We start from the raw sequence: 20,262 nt of genomic DNA on the forward strand, positions 1-20,262 counted from the left end.
CTCCAGCCCCCCAAAACAGCCATGAGCGGGCCCCGGGGGCCCCCGCAGGCGCATGGGCTGCATCCCCTATTGTTACGCCCATGTAAAGGATGTATTGTATTGTACGTGGCCACATGCCTCAGGTGTAGCACTGTACATGCTACACATCCGAAAATGCAAGTGTGATGTCCTGTGTACGAGGCCTGAAAACCAGCAGGAGGTTATCATTTGCTAAAAGGGTTTGAATGGGCAGAGTTCTGCTTCCTTCCTGTCACATGACAGCGTCACAGAGAACAGGAAGTGAGGTGGAGGTATGTCAACAATAAAACCATTTTGTTTTACTTGGGTGGAAAACACAAAAAAGAATCTGTTATGTTCTTGTTGCTGCCCTTTTCTCTCAATTGAGATTTCCTTTGTTTCATTTCCAGAAAACAAAGCAACAAAACAGGAACTAAGCGAATCTCTGCAACAGGAACACAGACAGTATTAAAATCCCCACAGAGGTTTTAGCCAATAATTATTCCCCAAAATAAAGTTAGCTGGAGTTACACTCTAAGATTCAAGACAGGTGAAGGGTCAGACTCAGGGTTAGAGTCAAAATTTAATCAGGAAAACGGATGAAGTTGGGTGCAGCCACTATATTGTTTGTGTGGGGAAACCTGACTGCCTGGGGGAAACCCACTCACACGGGGTGAACATATAAACTCCAACTACCGGTGTGAGGAGGAAGGACAGGTTGAAAGCCAAGGTGAGGCTAGTACGAGGTTTAACCACCCCTGGCGGTCTGATTCTTTCCAGATTTTAGGGTCTAAAAGCGGTGCAATTTTTTTGCAAGCTTTTACTCCCTAAAACCTGTATAAAAATCATACCGCAGAGAGTCCTGCAGCAGCCCCTCAACTTACTCACCTCCCTGGGATCAATCGTTGCAGATCTCCCTCCGTCCTCTGGGTGGCGCTGTAACCCTGCAGGGAGATTGCCGACATCAAACGGCAATCTCACCCGAGGGATGTAGAGACTCGGAGGACAGGAAGGAGAACGGCGTCCGGATCCCCCGGGAGGTGAGTGAAAACACCTGCTGTGCACTATGCTCTGCACTGTCTTGCCGGCGGTTAACATGAGTCACGCTTGCGATTACCGTTTCTGGCTTGTTTTTTCCAACCCGAGCTTGACTCATGATAACCGCCAAGGAGGTTAAACTACCTGCATACATACGAAGAATGTCGCCTGCAAGAATTGGGACTTGAACCATTGGGCGACAGTCCTTGGCTGACCTCTGTACAGACACATTCTGCTGCTATGGAGGGGAGAGGAGGACCAATGGTGTGACCTAGAGCAGCATGGAGTGGGGGGGGGGGGGGGGGGGGGGAGACGGATGAGACAATCTGCCAGCCACATATCCCGTCAATGTATCATGGGATTGGCCGCCGCACCCCAAGAACCATCTAAGGGCCCTTTTTCATGAGAAGTTGATAGCTAGTGAAAACACTGCCAAACGCACACAATTGCTTGCTGCTGCCTGGCAACTGCTTATACCAGGGCCAGATTTACCATTAGGCACTGCAGGCACGTGCCTACAAGCGCCTTATGGGGCAAAGGCGGCTTCCCAAATGTCCCTCTTCACTATTAAAATGCGGATCAATTACTCCCCCCGCCCACTTATGTCACGCTCCGGTGGCCGCCTCATGCTCTGCAGCTAGCCGCAAGCAGTAACAGCCAGGCTAGTGACTCTGTCACACTCTCTCATCCCACCTGCCATATTCCTTCTTGCCTACACGCAGCTCTGCAACTTGCAAGTCTTCAGCAGGAGCTGCGTGCATAGGCATTGGGGTGGTGTGCAGCTCAGTCTCTGCTGCCTGGGAATGAGGGGAGAGAGATGTGTGAAAGCAGCAGCATGGGCAGTCCCCATCTGCAGCAAAATGATGTTGTAGGTCAATGGTGCTGGTCTGTGGGTTGACTTTGACTGTTCTCACCATTTGTTGCTTCTGTTTATCCGAGATTTTTCTTTCTCTTTCCTAACTGTGGAAACAGACAGCTGAAATCTCTGAGACACGTTCTGTATCCTTCCCATAAACCATGTTGGTGAACAATCTTCAGGTCATTTCAGTGTTCTCTTGAGACCCCCATGTTGCTATTCTTCTGAGAAAATTAAAAAAGGAGGGAAACTTACAATTGACCCCTTAAATAGTCTTTCTCATAATTGGATTCACCTGTGTATGTAGGTCAGGGGTTACTGAGCTTACCAAGCCAATTTGAGTTCCAATAATTAGTTCTAATGGTTTTGGAATCAATAAAATGACAACAGTGCCCAAATTTATGCACCTGCCTAATTTTATTTAAAGGACTCAGGAGGTGAAATACGAAAAAAAAAGTTAAATACCTGCATGAAATTTGAATGCACGGAGGATGCCATCCGCGCCCTCCGTGCCGTTCCGCCGGGTCCCCGCTGCTCAATGTCCCCCCAGGCCGGCTCCCGACCCCACAGCCCGGGTCGGGCTCTCCTGCCTCCACTAAGCTGTGGGGCTGTGGAGTCAGGAGCCGGCCTGGGGGGTACATTGAGCACAGCGGGGACCCGGCGGAACGGCACAGAGGGCGCGGATGGCGTCCTCCCTGCATTCAAATTTCATGCAGGTATTTAACTTTTTTTTTTGTATTTTGCCTCGTGAGTCCTTTAAACAATTATTGTAAACTTAATTTCACTTCTCAAATATCATTGGGTGTGTCTCCTATATGATACATTTAACTGACCATTTTTATCGTAACAACCAATGATTTTTTACCGGAAAATCATGGAGATTAACAAGGTTGCTCAAATTTTCGCATCCCACTATAAACAAAACCCTGAGGATCCCTTATGAGATGGGCTGGTTGAAAACCTGTCAGTTTTGTCAGATTTCTATTACCTACTGTAAGTGACAGCAACATGGCCAAGACAGATACGCAGAGGTAATTCTTGAGATATATTCTGGGAATAAACCACTATGTGTGATACTGTCGGTTTTATGTAATTCAAACATGCGGATACATGAGACCTGACAGCCCGAGTTACTCAATGGGCTCCTTCACATCTAAGGGCCTGAGCCCACTAACGCAGTTGAGCGCAGTTGTACACAGTTGTATCCGCTTTTCAGCATCTGTAACACTGATGTGTTGCTGAAAAGTGGACACAACTGCACACAACTGTGTTGGTGGGCTCAGGCCTGAAGTGAGGAAAATTATTTCAAATAAACACATGACGTAGCTGCAAATGAATATTACATACTAAGCTCACAGTCAGTTCCTCTCAGAAGCTCATCATTTTCTTCTTACAACGATCCCAATATTTTGTCAGAACTGAAATATACCAGTTGCTGTCAGTCATATATCAGCAGCTGTCAGTTACAAATGAATGTGCAAGGTAATATCCATGTTTCCATATGGCTCAAGTGGGTGATATTACAGTGTGCTGACCAGGAAGCTGTTATGGGGTAATGGACATTTTTTAAAATGGAGGACGGAGAAATCCATTGATCACAGCGGACAAACAGGACGCAGGAGAGGAGAAAGAGATTGAGGAGTAAACTACACAGTAGGTAAGTATAACCTGTGTATGGTTATTTTGACATTTATAATGTGTTTTTGTGTCTGCGTTAAAATATCTGACACCATGCAGTCCCCTGCTGGACAACATGCACATTTACAGATACAGTGGCGTAGCAATAGGCTAGGAGCTGCGTGCATAGGGATCGGGGGTGGTGCACAGCGCAGTCTCTGCTGCCTGGGAACGAGGGAAGAGAGATGTGTGAAAGCGGTAGTATGGGCAGTCCCGACAGCGGTGCCCTCCGTGTTACACACTGCAGCCCATACTGTCATAAAATAGATGACAGACACGGGCCTCTGTGCTGTTATTAGCGTTGCTAGGCAACGCTGAAGGAAGCCGGTGCAGCATTGGGGAGAGTACCCGGCTTCCTGCTGTGGGAGGAACTCTGCTGAGGACGGGCTTGAGCCTGAGAGGGTGGGGCTAGAGCAGGCTCGCTCTCTGGATATGCAGGTAGCAAGGATTTGCAAAAATGAAGTTTTGGGGGTGGAGGTTGTTGCAGCTTCTGTGTAATATTGTGTGTGTTTGTGTGTAGGTGAGTCCCACCTCCTTTCCCCCATCACATGGCAGTCAAGGAGATTATGTATGTGTGTGTGTGTGTGTGTGTGTGTGTGTGTGTGTGTGTGTATATCTGTGTGTGTGCGCGTGTGTGTGTGTGTGTATATCTGTGTGTGTGCGCGTGTGTGTGTGTGTGTGTATATCTGTGTGTGTGTGTCTGTGTGTGTGTGTGTGTGTATATCTGTGTGTGTGTGTCTGTGTGTGTGTGTGTGTGTATATCTGTGTGTGTGTGTGTGCGTGCGTGCGTGCGTGCGTGTGTGTGTGTGTATATCTGTGTGTGTGTGTGTATGCATGTGTATGCATGTGTATGCATGTGTGTGTGTGCGTGTGTGTGGTGTGTGTGTGTATGTGTATGTATCTGTGTGTGTGTGTGTGTGTATGTATGTGCGTATGTGTGTGTATGAGTGTGTGTGTGTGTGTGTGTATGAGTGTGTGTGTGTGTGCTTGCGTGTGTGTGTGTGTGCGCGTGTGTGTGTGTGCATGCGTGTGTGCACGCGTGTGTATGTGTGTGAGTGTTTGCCCCCCAACAGACACCACCCTGACCAAAAAGCGTCATCAGAGGCCCTTTGTTGCAGCCAAATTTCCCTCCTGGGCCCCTGAGCTGGCTGCTGACCCTCCCCCAATCATCCCCTAACTTAAAGAGGAACTGTAACGACAAAACGGCCCCTGGGGGGTACTCACCTCGGGTGGGGGAAACCTCCGGATCCTAATGAGGCTTCCCACGCCGTCCTCCATCCGTCAGGGGTCTCGCTGCAGCCCTCCGTGCAGCGGTGACGTAATATTTACCTTCCTGGCTCCTGCGCAGGCGCTCTGACGGCTGTCGGCGCCGAAGTAGGCGGAAATACCCGATCGCCGTCGGGTCTGCTCTACTGCGCAGGCGCAAGTTTCCGGCGCCTGCGCAGTAGAGCGGACCCGACGGAGATCGGGTATTTCCGTCTATTTCCGTGCTGAAAGTCGCCACAGCGCCCCCGCTGGAGCCAGCAAAGGTAAATATTGAACTGACAGTCGGCACAGTCGCCGGCTGTTCGGAGGGCTGCGGCGAGACCCCCGTGGGACAGAGGACGGCGTGGGAAGCCTCATTAGGATCCGGAGGCTTCCCCCACCCGAGGTGAGTACCCCCCAGGGGATCTTTTTAATGTTACAGAGTCTCTTTAACAGACTCTGCAGTGTCCCTGGGGAGCAACAGTTCACATGGGGGAGGAACAACTTGGGGGCCCCTACAGGCTCTGGGGCCCTGGGGCAACTGCCCCTTTTTTCCTAGCCCTGCCTGGCTCCGATCGTCCTGTTCCAGCCGGCGACTACTTCCGGGTTCAGCGACAGCCGCCGACAGGCTGGGAACGCGAGTGATTCTCCGCGTTCCCAGCCGCTATATCACCCTCTATGCTGCTATAGCGTATATATGAGTATATAGTTTTATCAGGGCTGATAACAAGCAAGCTGAGCAGTGCAGAATGAAACAGAGAGCAGGGTAGGTGTTTTCTCTAATGTTCCCACTGATATATACTGTATGGTAAAATACATGAGGGTGTTTCGTCTCTGGTTCCCTTTAAGCAGTAATGTAATGCTAATCAATAACCTCTACTGGCTGTAAGGATCACATGAGCTTGGCTTTTGGTGGTCTTTGCATTCCCCAATTGTCCACTTGTCACAGTGGATCCTCTCATACTTATCAGCAATGTATTTTGAGGAAAATGATCCTCTATACTGAAGGGCATATATTACTCCTATTATTATAGAGGGAGTGATGTGGATTTGGTAATGTAAATCCGGTATAAAGGGGTACAAGGATGGATGGGCGGTGCTGCTCTGTAGTGGCCTCTCACTGAGGTTATATAAACATCTCTATAGACGGGAACAGGGAGGGGAAAAGGCAAATAGGGGAGAGCGCACTCCATTTCAATATGACATAATAAAAAGGCCTCTCTGTGGAGTGTTCTCACCTCTAAGAGTGGCTGACTCGCCCGTATGGGTTGGTCAGTGATATGGCTTTCATCCCTCTACCAGCCGGGGGCACAGGGTGTGGATGTAATCTTCCTCCGCAGAGTCCCTCCTTAGGTCCACAGGATACTCCGTGATCTGCACAAGTAGCTCCGTGCTGATCCTCCTGGATAGGATGGCCGGGCTGGATTGTACTTGTAGTCCTCCCAATGTGAGGGGGGATTAATGTAAGGTGTGCGGAGGAGGTCTGCTATTAACACCGTAAGATTGGCAGCAATTTAAATATTCCCCTTGAAATTAAATAGGTGAATTTTGATTGGCTGTTGTAGGCTCCACCCACTTTCTTGAATAGTAATCCCAGTCACCCAGTGACCAACTGTGCAAAGTTTGAGAACCCTGCCATTAGCAGTGTAAGAATGGCTGCAGTTTATATTTTCCCAGGAAAAGTTTTCTTCTTGCTCTGCCCACTTTTTGTAATCTTGACACACAGTCACTCAATGACCAAGTTTCTGAGCTTTCAGGTTCCTGGCATCAAAAATGTGTGAATGAATGTAGTTTAACCAGCAAAGAAATCTAATTGGCTGTTTGTGGCTCCACCCCCTTTTCTGGATTTTAACCTCAGTCACCCACTGACCGACTGTACCAGGTCTGAGGCCTGTGCTATTAACAGTGTAAGAATGGCAACAATTTAAATATTCCCCTTGAAAATGTCAGAATTTTAAGAGCCCTGCCATTAACAGTGTAAGGCTGCAGTGTACATTTTCCCAGTAAAAAATTTGGGATTTTGACTCCGTCGACTTTTTGTAACCTTGACACACAGTCACTTAATGACCAAGTTTGTGAGCTTCCCGAATTGCTGGCATCAAAAATGTGTGAATGGAAGCAGTTTATTGAGCAAAAAAAATCTGATTGGCTATTTGTGGTTCCCCCCTCTTTTAGTGAATTTGAACCCCAGTCTCCCCCCCCCCCCCCCCCCCCCAATCAACCCCAATGACTGACGTTTTTGAGGTTTGAGGCCTCTGCTATTAGCAGTGTAAGAATTGCACCAGTTTAAATATTTCCCTTGAAAATCAATAGGTGAATTTTGATTGGTGACCAAGTGTGACAAGTTTAAGACCTCTGCGACTAACAGCCTAAGAATGGCTGCAGTTTACATTTTCTCATTGAAAATGAATTGCTCAAATTGATTGGCTGTTTTATGTTCCGCCCGCTTTCTAAGAATTTTTGACCTCAGTCACTAAGTGACCAAGTGTGCCATGTGGTTGGCTGTTTGTGGTTCTGCCCAGGTGTGTAGGGGGTACGCGAGACCCCCAGAGCATATCCTCCCAGGCAGCAAGAAATCTGCATACAAAGTCTTGTTAAAAGCAGAAAACATACGCGCACGCATGCACTCTATTATATATATAGATATATATATTTATATACTGTAGTATATAAATTAACATCTCACTTTTCAACGTATTGATGTTTTTTCCCCTACTAGTATCTTTTGGCAAACTTCCTAGCCTGCCTAGCAATTGCAATTTTTTGGCGATTGCGTTTTTGCACTTCTCATTCTAGTGAATGAGAATCACAAGACAATCGCCGGGGAAAATGCTACATTCAGCAGGTTTGGGATCGTCAGAAATTGCAAACGTGCCGTAATCAGAGCAATGTGAGTAATCCCATAGGATTATTCCTGCTAGTCACCAACAAATCACCAAAGCGCAAATCGCAGGCAAAAAGTGCCCGAGGGTGACCTCAGCCTTCAGCCTTTTTGTCTGTCTACAACTATACATATTCATGGTTTGCGCTCTCGGACTCTTCAATCTGTCTATGCACAACACAATGCAGACCCCCCTTCAGGGTATAACTCACCAGATCCTCTGGTCTGACCGACCACATCACGCACCCGGGGTTTATGCCCCGCCCCCGCCCCAAGTCACCTCTCTGGCAAGCTGCTTTCTTTCTCCATATATCCTCGTTTTCCCAGTTCAGATCACCACCATGTACATCCACATGTGAATTAAAAAGAAGGAAGGGAAAAGGGGGAAACCGATTCCAATTGTGCAGATCGTTTATTATAAAATTAAAAAAATCTTCAATAAAAACTTTACAGCAAGTTTGGCAAGCGTCTCATAGGCTTACAAAAAAGGTACAGGTAGGCCCAGTTCCCGAGTGGCCGCTCTATAACTATCTGCTGCCATAATCCCTGCTGTCAGCCAAAACGTTAAACCAGCAAGGTATGCTAGCACGCTGACATGTTGGACGCAGCTCATTCGCTCCCACACTTCTCCACCAGTGACGTCACTCTGCTGGCTCTGCCCTATGCATTTCATTGCATAGCATATCATCAGGGGCTATGTCTACAACTATACACTTTCCAAATAAAAGTTGGTTCTTAATTTTCAGAAAGTGCTGGATCCCTTCTATAACATTAGTACTCCATTCCTCTTTGGACAAAGAGATGAAGGACCACAAGCATGTCTACTACTTCTTGTTGGTGGGGGTTGCCCTTCCGTTTGTTGTTGCTAAATTTTACCTTATGTACGTTAATTTACAATCTCAGAACATTAACACATACAGACAAACCGACATTTTTTTTTTTTATTATAAATATGATGTATGATGATGCTGATGTTGTTGTCCAAGTGAGTAGACGGCTGATGTTGTTGGAAGGTGGCAGGTCTTCCACACAACTCACCACCCCTCACTGGCAAACGAGAACGACTTAAAGAGCTGTTGCTGCTCAGCTCGCAATCTGGGCTTCCTCTTTGCCTCAGAATAGGTGATCTCAAACACAGTCAGTGTGTCTCTCGGTTTTTCCTGTGGTGGTTCCACATGGAATGGGGGCCGTGCCTCTCCGGACTCCACGTCCTTCCAGTCTATCTGGATGAAGAGCGGCTCTTCCCTCAGGTTTTTCACCAGTTTTTCACGCCTTATCTGGCTCTTGCACAGTAGCTTCTTCAAGAAGTCTTTCAGCATGATGTCCATCTCCGCTGTATAGTCTGGAGATGTGCAGCAAATGGAGGATCTGAGGTCAAAATCAAACCTATCCTCCTCATCCTTCAGGAATGGGTACCTGAAGGACGCCATGACAAAGAGCACGATTCCCATAGAGAAGTAATCTACTGTGTGGTTGTAGTCCATCTCTAGGAACACCTCCGGGGCCATATAGAACAAGGTCCCCTTACATCCTTTAGTCATGGCATTTCCAAAGACATTTTGTGCTGCCAGACCGAAGTCAGCGATCTTTATATTCCCGACTCCGTCCAGAAGGATGTTTTCCGGCTTGATGTCTCGGTGGATTATACCCTTGGAGTGGATGTACTCCAGGCCGATGACCATCTGTGCAGCAAATAGTCTGATGGAAGAGAAATAAAATCATTATTAGCATCACATGTTCAATACACAAATAAAGCAGAAAGATGTATCCATGGGGCTAGGTGCACACATAGCAGAAACGCTACCGTTGCAAACCGCTGTGTTTTATGCACCAATGTTACTCCATGGGCAGCATAAAAAAGGCATGGGTGTGTGTTTGTACTTTAGCGTTTTTATAATCGCTAGTTTTGTTGCATATAATGCATGAACGCATCAAAAAAGCACATAATGAAAGTCAATGGAAACGCAATATATTAAAGGACAACTGAACTGAGAGGGATATGGAGGCTGCCATATTTATTTCCATCTAAGCAATGCCAGTTGCCACGCCCTCCTGCTGATCCTCTGCCTCTAATACTATTAGCCATAGCCCCTGAACAAGCATGCAGCAGATCAGGTGTTTCTGACATTAATGTCAGATCTGACCAGACGAGCTGCATGCTTGTTTCTGGTGTTATTCAGATACTACTGCAGAGAAATAGACCAGCAGGGCTGCCAGGCAACTGGTATTGATTAAAAGGAAATAAATATGGCAGCCTCAGACTGTATACCTCTTACTTCAGTTCCCCTTTAAGTTTTGTATGCGTTTTTGATGCGTTTTTTTTTTTAAATAAAGATATCTGATTATTTCCGCTTCCTGTTGTCTTCCTAGTGATTTGCATAAATGTAAATATTAAAACCTATAAAAAACGCATACAAATCTCACATGCGTTTTGTATATGCAAACGTATTAAAACCGCACACAAAACGGTTAAAAAACGCAAACGCAGCAAAAACACACAAAAAATGCACACAACTTAAAATGAAAACATGGCATAAAATGCAGCCTTTTCACGTTATGTTATGTGTGCACCCAGCCTGACTCATTCTAAAGATCTAATACAAATTTCAGTGTGTAAAATGACTTCCTCACATTGATGTGATGTAAATAAAGCATTTTACCAGAACCTTTTCTAATAAGGGTAATTTACAAGATGGAATAGTTGTAACAGGGGGACTAGCAGATAACCCCCCCCCCCCCACCCCCACACACACTAGTATGCAGAGCAGTGCAGGAAGAAGTGTATGCTCCCTGCTTGCAGCACCATGTTGCTCTGATATCCTCCCCACAGTGAGTGGGCTCTGTGTGCTGCACACCTCCACATGGCTACTGGCTCCTCTTACATGTCATGTGACAGGTATGCAGCATCATGCACAGCTGATGTGAGGAGGGCAGCTGAGTGACACAAGAACAGGTAACATACTCTGCTCCCTGCGCTGCTCTGCATATTGGGGATGGGGAGGTGGGACCCCCAGGTCACAGGGGTTACAGGCAGGGCTGTATTTACCATAAAGCACTGTAGGCACATGCCTACAGGCGCCTGATGATAGAAAGGCTGCTCTAGCTGCCTCCCTCTCTCCTTCCCTATGCAACTTAATATTGAGGGTACTTCTGGCTACCTAATACTAAGGGGCACCTGTAGCTACCCATGGCGGGCAAGGGAAGTAAGGGAGAATTGACAGCTGGGACAGCCAGCACACTTGTGGTGTGGTTCGGCAGTGATTTGTAGGCTCAAGGAGGGCGGAGTCTAGGATGCCAAGACATTTGTGACCATAAGCTCCTGTGACACAAATCCGGGCCTGGTTACAGGGGCTTGAGGGACAGTTGTTAGCTTTATAAAACAGCAGAGTCATCTCATGGCTCCCAACTGTCCCTCTTTGGGAGCCCTGCCCTTCTGTCTCTCTTTCCTCCTCACGTGTCCCTCTTTCAGGACTTTGTCCCTCTTTCTATATAAATATGGGTATTTCTCTACTGAAAAAAATGTGTGTTTGATTGACTCTAAACTGTATTCTCATCCTTTAAATTGATGTATTTCTAGTTTTCAAGTGTTAATATGAAGAAAAATGAACCAGGATTGAAAGGACCAGTGTCGTTTGAGTTATAAAACATATTTGTCTTATAAAATCTTTATGGTATGTGTGGCTAGGGGTGTGCCGGGGTGTGATCAGGGGTGTGGCAGGGGCGTGGCTTAAGTGTCCCTCTTTCTCATCTCAAAAAGTTCGGAGGTATGTAATCTTACCTTAGGGTTGTAATGTCAAAGGGAACATCAGCATCATCTATAAGTTTACACAGTTCTCCCCCGCTCAGGTACTCCATGGCAAAGTAGAGGTAATCCTCCGACTGGAATGTACCATAGAGCTGGGTGATGAAGGGACCCTTCTTAAGGGTCTTCAAGGCCTGACTCTCCCTAAAGATGACCTCGGGGTCTTTCTTCAGGAATGCTCTTTTCCTGACCATCTTGATGGCCAGCTGTTGGTCACTGGCTCGATGGGAAGCAAGGTAAACCTGGAAGAGACAGAGGAGAATATTTAGTATTCGATAGTTAAGATGGACCAATAACAAACACAGAACATTTATATCGTGCTTTTCTCCTGGCGGACTCAAAGCGGCAGAGCTGCAGCCACTAGGACGCGCTCTATAGGCAGTAGCAATGTTAGGGAGACTTCACTAAGGTCTCCTACTGAATATGTGCAGCTTACTGAACAGGCAGCGCCGAGATTCGAACCCTGGTCTCCTGTGTCAGAAGCAGAGCCCTTAAAGAGAATCTGTACTCTAAAATTCTTACAATAAAAAGCATACCATTCTATTCATTATGTTCTCCTGGGCCCCTCTGTGCTGTTTCTGCCACTCCCTGCAATCCTGGCTTGTAATTGCCAGTTTTAGGCAGTGTTTACAAACAAAAGACATGGCTGCTAACAGCATGTTATAGGCTCAGAGGAGCTCAGTCTGTGACTCACACGGAGCCTGCAGGGGGCGTGAAGAGGGTGTGTATAGCTTCTGCCTATAACAGCAGAGCAGCACATTCCTGCCTGAGCCCGGCAAAGCCGTCAAAGGAAAGAAGATTAGATTATATAACAGAGATAATACAGCCACTGTGCAACTAGGAAAGGCTGCAGTAAGACAAACCACATTAGAACAGGTATAGGAACTTATAGGATAGAAGAAATAAGGCTGAACATTTTGTTACAGAGTCTCTTTAACCATTACCAAAGATGCTCAAATTCGAATTCAGGTGAATTCCGGATAGTTACTATTCGGATTTCACCCTGTGACCTGTGTGGGCTGGGCAGGGGGGTCAACCTATCTGATGTCTTCTTAGGTCCGTTCCTCGGCGCCTCACACGATGCGTTCCACACGGCGGTCATGTGATTACAAACACTTCCTCCTTCGGGTTGAAGGAGGAAGTGTTTATACTCACGTGACGAGTGTGGAACGCATCGTGGGAGGCGCAGAGGGATGGACCGAAGAAGATAGGTAAGCTTGACACCCCCCCCCCCCCCCCCCCCCGTTCAGCCTGCACAGGTAACTGGGTGAAATCCGCATAGCAACTATCCGGGTCTCACCCGAATTCGGATTTGAGCATCTCTGACCATTACACTATCCAGCCACTACAATGCAAAAATGCTGCAGGCCAGAGTTGCTACCTGTCTATATCTAGTTCCACTGAGACCAATAAAGATGGCTATCTAAAGCCATATCTGGGCTGACCCCGCCCCTAGGGAAATCTATCTAATTACTTACCTTGCCAAATGCCCCATGTCCGAGAAATTGATGGAACTTGAAGCTGTCCACAGTCAGTGGCGTCCTGATGGTCTGGATTCCACTCGGGCCTTGGAAGAGAAAGAAAAATCACATTAATATCATCATCTACTGAGATTTCCTATAAACCAAAGCGTATACATAATCAAAGCCTATACATGGTTGTAAAGGTAGCCCTACACTGGCAGATGTCTCGCTGAGATTAATAGGTAGTGAGAGATCTGCTTGTGCTCATCCACATCTTTCCTGCCGGGACCTTCTCACACTTATCTCTACTCCTCTATATATGTCAGCCAGCATTCTCCCGCATGTGGACTCTGTGAAATAGTGATGAACCTTCTACCCTAGAATTTCCCCCAAAGGAGAGATGATGGAGAAATGTGATGGGCTGGTCATGTGATCACAGTGCAGGAACCTTTTGATTAGCTGGTCAGGATCCTTTTGATCCTGTATCACTTTTTATTATGCAAAAGAAACAGAAGTGAGATGTGATCAATGTGGCTGTGACTTGCCAATCAAAAGTCCTACAAATCTATCATATCATCAGAGCATCCACATATTGTCTATGATCTCTCCTGTAGGAAAAAGAAAGACATAGGATAAATTTGACCAATCAAATTGCATGATTGATCAAATCAGATTGGACCAATCAAATTGCAGTTGTTTCAAGGAAATAACACTCTTTACTGAGCACAGGGGCGGTGTTTCTAGAGCGGTGAACTAGGCAATTGCTCATGCTCAGGGCCCTAGAGCAGGCAAACGCCCCCCTCCAGGTCTATCACCAAGATAATAGTGCCCGCTCCCTCGGGGTCCTGTATTGATGCAGTACTTACAGTGGAGCACACTTACCTTTCCAGCTGACACGCCCCCTTCCTATGTTCTACCATCTCCATCCCTGAACACTGGCGCCTGTCCTATGTGACCCGGCAGCATGTACATACCCACATAGCATGCTGCCAGGTCAGAGAGAACAGCCTCCAGTGTTAGGGGATGGTGACAAAAGGACACAGGAGGATGCCTGGCTACTGGAAAGGTGAGTGCAATGCTGCCATTCTGCATCAATACAGGGCACAGGATGACCATTATTAGCTTGGAGGGGTTACCTTGGAAGGGGCATTCAGCTGGCTCAGGGCCCTGGGGGACAACACTATCTGGGATGTGGGGAGCAAAGGGAACAACTATAGCTGCATTGGAAAGTGTAGAAACATAATGTAATGCGCCTTGATAATAGCAACGACTCAGCACTCATTAATGGTGTGCCTGCTGTACACTCATTGCTATAGATTCCTCAGTATTAACCTCCCTGGGGATAAGCCCGACACAGTGTCGGGCTAGCCACCACAGGGGATCGCATGGCCCCGGGAGAGTTTTTTTCAATGAAATTTGTTACATAGTCTTCAGCTAGCACTTGGCTAGCTACCTGTGCCCCCCAAGTGCCTCCGCTCTCCCCCCCGATCCCCGCCGCAATACATACCCCCCAGGGATCCCGCGATGGCGCAGCCTCCCGATCAACTCCAGGCTTTGCTATGGGGAGGATCGGGACTGCGCATGACGTCATACTCGTCATGTCCGATCTCTGCCATAGCGACGACTGAAGCTAATTGGGAAGCTCCGCGGCTGGGTGAGTGTTGCCGGCGGTGATCGGGGGGAGCAGATAGGTGCCGGGAGACTTGCGGGACACAGGTAGCTAGCCTAGTGCTAGCTACGAAGTTTAGAGCAAGATGTATTCCAAAAATCCCTCCCGCGGACGCAGCCTCATAAACTGCGTTCCGCTAGGAAAGTTAACCTATATATTTGAGATGCATAATAACCAATAATGATGTAGTACTTACCAGCTTCTTCCTCCTCCACATCCACATGAGGTGAAGCATCAGACAGCTGATTTCCTGGCGCTGGAGTCCCAGCTACTTCCTCCACCACATAACCAGAAACATCAGCTTCTTCATTCTCCTCCACCAGATGCACACGAGGTGAAGCATCCGACAACTGGTATCCTGGCGCTGGATCCCCAGCTACTACCTCCACCACATGACCAGAATCACCTGTGAACACAAAGATAAAAAAAATGATTAGCCTAACATTCAGCAAAATGCAACTTTTATTATTATGTTTTGATTTTTTAAAGCGCCAATATATTACGCCGCACTGGACAATAAGTATATATAATGATACAAGAATGACAGATGTAACAAGGTTATACAACATACAACAAAGTTATTCAAACAAACGCTGCAAGATACATGATCATGCGATTATGGGCTATAGTTAGGTATGCTCAGTAATACAGGTACAAGCTTTCACACACCGCCTAGTGTGAACCCAGCCTGCATCCTCTGACACTTCCGCCTTTACAGCAGCAGTGTGCCCCTGCACACTCCGGGATAATTTACTTTTTGTGAAATTGATTGAACCAATCAGATTGGATCAATCACATTGGTCTAAAGGTGCCCATTAACGCTACAATTTTTTCATCAGATGCGATCTTTTGACGCACTTTTATGACCACAAGTAATCGGAAGTTAATTATCGATTGTTCAATAAGGGCATTTTCTCTCTTCAGATACTATCATAAAATCCAACTTTCAGATCGATTACATATTCTGTAAGCGACCAAACAATCGTTTCACATCAATTTTCCTCCCAGACTATAGTTTTCTGTACATTTTGATCAGAAAAAGTGTGTCGAAAGAAAGATCGTATCCGACAGGGGCAGACCACGCGGCCGCTTGGGGCCTCAAGGTCTTAGGGGCCTTGGTGGCTCCGTGACGTCGTCGTGACATCACTGTTTTCCCGCAGCCCCGCGGGGCTGGCAGAGCAGAGCAGGGCTGCGGGAAGATGGCCGCCGCCGAAGCCCTGCTCTGGAGACTATTTATGTCTCCAGTACAGGGCTTCGGGTGGCCATCTTCCCGTAGCCCTGCATTCAATCAGCGCGGGAGATTGGAGGAGGGAGGGAGCTCCGTGGGAACTGCGCGCCTGAGGAGCCGGCCAGGAGAGGAGACGGGGAGAGAAGACTTCTGCCAGTGCCAGGTGAGTAAATTCTTTTCTTTTTGCAGCCCTAATTGCCTTTATCTGCTGAAAATGTGCCCTAATTGCGTTTATCTGCTGAAAATGTGCCGTAATTGCATTTGATATCTGCTGAAAATGTGCCCTAGTTGCGTTTATCTGCTGAAAATGTGCCCTAACGCGTGCAGTGTGAACGGGGCCTAATTGCGTTTGATATCTGCTGAAAATGTGCCCTAATTGCGTTTGATTTCTGCTGAACTGTGCCCTAATTGCGTTTGATTTCTGCTGAACTGTGCCCTAATTGCGTTTGATTTCTGCTGAACTGTGCCCTAATTGTGTTTGATTTCTGCTGAACTGTGCCCTAATTGCATTTGATTTCTGCTGGAAATGTGCCCTAATTGCGTTTGATTTTTGCTGAAAATGTGCCCTAATTGCGTTTGATTTCTGCTGAAAATGTGCCCTAATTGCGTTTGGTTTCTGCTGTAAATGTGCCCTAATTGCGTTTGATTTCTGCTGAAAATGTGCCCAAATTGCGTTTGATTTCTGCTGAAATGTGGCCCAAATTGCGTTTGGTTTCTGCTGAAACATGGCCCAAATTCTGTTTGTTTTCTGTTGAAATGTTGCACAAATTGCGTTTGTTTTCTGCTGAAATGTTGCACAAATTGCGTTTTTATTTTCTGGTGTCTGGGGTAACTGTTGCTGCATTTATTATTAAATTGTCATAGTTGGCTATATTTGCTGCGCTACGGTTAGGCTCCGCCCATACAATGTCATGACCACGCCCATCCCTGCAAACAGCCCCGCCCCAATCTGCACTCCCGCTCCACCCACATGACATGGTCACGCCCACTTATGCGGGATAGCCACACCCATTTTCACTGATGTCAGGGAAGCAGGATAGGGTCACTTACTACAGTCCGCTTGGGGTCACAAAAACCTTAGCTGCACCCTTGGTATCCGATAAAAAAAATTGTACTGTTAACGGGCACCTTAAGATTAGACTAATTACATTCCATGATTGGACCAATCAGATTGGGCCAATCGGATTGCATGGTTTGACCAGTCAGATTGGATCAATCACATTGCAAGATTAGACCAATCAATTTAAACCAATCACATTGCATGGTTGCACCAATAAGATTGAGCCTATCAGATTGCCCTGTTGGACCAATCAGATTGCACAATTGGTCCAATCAGATCAGACCAATCACATTGCACAATTGGGCCAATCAGAATGGACCAGTCATCTCAATTGTGGCCATTATTGATCCAATCTTTTTTTCGGCAATTTGATTGGTACAATCTCATTTCGTCCAGTTGTGACCAAGTAACCCTGTGACCAACTGTTCCAAGTTTGAGGACCCTACCATTAGCATTCTAAGAATGGCTTCAGTTTAAATTTCCTATTTTATATGAATAGCTAAAATTTGGTAGCAGCATAACGGGAGGAGGCGGCCTCATCAGAATCATAAACAAAATATTTGTTTATCTATTTGTTCACATATAACATAAAATCTGATGGAAAGTGCCATCTGCTTCCACCACGCCCCTCTGGTGATGTCATAATAGCAGCCTGTGCATGTGCAGGTGCAGGTGCTGAGCTTCCCTGATATCACAAGAGGTATACAGGCTGCTATTATGACATCACTTTCCTAACATCACCAGAGGGGCCTGGTGGAAGCAGATGGGACCTTCTGGCACTTTCTATACTGGCCACATTCCCAAAAAATTGCATAAAATGCATATCAAAACACAAACAAAATGCACAAAAATGCACTTGTGACTCATATGTGTGAAATACAAATGCAGTAAAACGCAACCAAATACAAGTGTGAAACGCTTCTGCGAACCGCAAATGCACTGAAAATGCACTTCATTATGACAAAAAATGCAGAAACACATATGCAGCAAAACGCAACCTTTCACGCAACGCCTAGTGCGTTCCCAGCCTGCATCTTCTGACACTTTCGCCTTTACAGCCGGAGTGTGCCCCTGCTAACTCTGGGATGATTTCATTTTTTGTGAAATCGATTGAACCAACCAGATTGGACCAATCACATAGCATGATTAAATCAATCTGATTGGACCAATCACATTGATCTAAAGGTGCCCATTAATGGAAAAATGTTTTCATCAGATCTTTTGACGCTCTTTTATGACCACAAGTTATCAGAAGTTAATTATCGATTGTTCATTAAGGGTATTTTCTCTCTTCAGATGTGATCATAAAATCCAACTTTCAGATCGATTACATTTTCTGGTCCAATCAACCAAAGAATGGTTTCACATCAATTTTTGCCACACACTGTGCAATTTTCTGAACATTGTGATCATAAAAAGTGTGCTGGAAAAGCGCATCTGTGGATAAAATAGAGACCTTAAGATTATACTAATCACACTGCATGATTGTTCTAATCAGATTGGACCAATCGGACTGCATGATATAATCAGTCAGATTGGACCAATCACATTGCAAGGTTAGACCAATTAATTTAAACCAATCACATTGCATGATTGCACTAATCAGAATCAATTAAATTGCACTGTTGGACCAATCAGATTGCACAATTAGTCCAATCAGATCAGATCAATCACATTGCACAATTGGACCAATCAGACTGGACTAGGCAATTTGATTGGTGCAATCTGATTTTGTCCAGTTGTGATCTCAGTCACCCTATGACCGACTGTGTCGTATGAGGACCCTACCATTAGCAGTCTAAGAATGGCTTCAGTTTAAAATTTCCTATTTAAATTAAAAGGCTTAAATTTGGTGAACTGTTTTAAGCTCCTCCCACTTTTTCTAAATTTTAACCCCAGTCACCCACTGACTGACTGTGTCAAGTTTGGGGAGTCTGGCTTCAATACTGTGAGAAAGACAGCTTATTACATTTTCTCATTAAAGTAATTGAGAAAAATTTAAAAATCATCACTCATTATTGGTCTGCCTGCTGTTCACTCATTGCTATAGATTCCTCAATATTAACCTATATATTTGGGATGTGTAATAACATATAATGATGTAGTACTTACCAGCTTCTTCCGCTTCCACCACGTAAGGTGAAATAACCGATATCTGATATTCCGGCGCTGGGTTCCCAGCTACTCCCTCCTCCACATGACCGAAATCATCCGATATCAGATATTCCTGTGCTCCTGAAGAACGCCCGGTAGAAGGGGCAGGTCTACAGCAGCGGAAAAGTCTGCCCAAGAAAGCCCTGATGGAACGCACAGCTGCGTGGGCTCTGCTCCTCCTAGCCGGTGGTGTGGGCCCTGGGGTAGCAGTCGCAGGCTGTGCTGAAGGCTGCTGAACCTCAAGCCTGAGGTTCAGTTTGCGTCGCCTTTTACAGCAGCGCAACATAATTCACTAATGAGAATCTCACTAATGAGTAAATCGCTCGAGAGCAAAAGCAATTGTCTTCACTTGAGCAAATGGAGACAAAAGTGAGCCTCTGAGTGCTCAACACCTGTTTATATACACAGGCTGCCATTATGACATCACTTCCCTGACATCACCAGAGGTATACAGGCTCTATTATGACATCACAAGAGGGGGCGTGGTGGCAGCAGATGGGACCTTCTAGCACTTTCCATCAGATTTTATGTTAAATATGTAAACAAATAGATAAAAAATAATAGGCCTAGAATGTGGAACCATGAATGTGTACATGCAGAACATAAATTATAGGACCACTACAGCAAAAAAAATAAAGCAGGTAAAATCTGTCAGAACCGACAGCTTTTGAACTAGTCCTTGTGTGAGATTCGCAGGGTATTATTTATTTTCCATAATCATTTCCTTAATGGCAGTTGCTAAGTCAAACTGCTAAAATAGTGTACAGTTGGGTGTGGAGACTGGCTTATTTTATTTATTTTTCAGGTAAAATTAGTCAGTGGTTGGTCAGTCATAACTGAAAGTGTGTACCGGGCTTTGGTGAGCTGAAACCAATGTAGCGGTCAATATGCACCTTACCATGGAGTGTAAACAAGAGTTATCTCACTTAGGTTGCAGCCTCCCTTCTGATGAGGCCACCGCCTTCCCTTATGCTGCTCTCTGGGTAGGAATACACTAGGCAGAAACGCTAGCATTGCATAAAACGCTAGAGTAACTTTCTGCATATTTTTCCAAAACGCATCTAAAACGCACATTGTGGTCAGTATAAAAACACCTTTTCAGTGTCCTCTCTGGCTCATCACTAGGAAGTTCAAAGGAAGCAGAAACACATTATCAAACTTGGTTTAAAAAAAACACACACATTAAAAACGC

At 46.0% G+C, this 20,262-nt stretch overlaps 1 protein-coding gene across 1 annotated transcript; it reads right to left on the minus strand.

Annotated features, from left to right (window-relative positions):
* Positions 1-210: 210 nt before the first annotated feature.
* On the minus strand, positions 211-19,413 carry LOC137544743 (protein kinase C theta type-like). The gene is made up of 8 exons (XM_068265834.1): positions 19,029-19,413; positions 14,825-15,034; positions 12,975-13,063; positions 11,473-11,738; positions 8,733-9,392; positions 6,113-6,215; positions 1,729-1,832; positions 211-442 (listed from the first exon to the last, which is right to left on the minus strand). The coding sequence occupies exons 1-8, from the start codon at positions 19,354-19,356 to the stop codon at positions 211-213; spliced, it is 1,992 nt and encodes a 663-aa protein (XP_068121935.1). The 5' UTR covers positions 19,357-19,413.
* Positions 19,414-20,262: the final 849 nt, after the last annotated feature.

Source organism: Hyperolius riggenbachi, chromosome 2 (genome assembly GCF_040937935.1).
Source record: "Hyperolius riggenbachi isolate aHypRig1 chromosome 2, aHypRig1.pri, whole genome shotgun sequence".
NCBI classification, from domain to species: domain Eukaryota; kingdom Metazoa; phylum Chordata; class Amphibia; order Anura; family Hyperoliidae; genus Hyperolius; species Hyperolius riggenbachi.

Bases quoted from the DNA above. Each gene is read 5' to 3' on its own strand.
- LOC137544743 (XM_068265834.1), bottom strand. From the start codon at position 19,356: ATGTTGCGCTGCTGTAAAAGGCGACGCAAACTGAACCTCAGGCTTGAG. The intron at 15,035-19,028 runs GTAAGTACTACA...TTGTGTTCACAG, and splicing joins GGTGGAAGCGGAAGAAGCTG to GTGATTCTGGTCATGTGGTG. The intron at 13,064-14,824 runs GTAAGTACTACA...TTCTCTTCCAAG, and splicing joins TGTGGAGGAGGAAGAAGCTG to GCCCGAGTGGAATCCAGACC.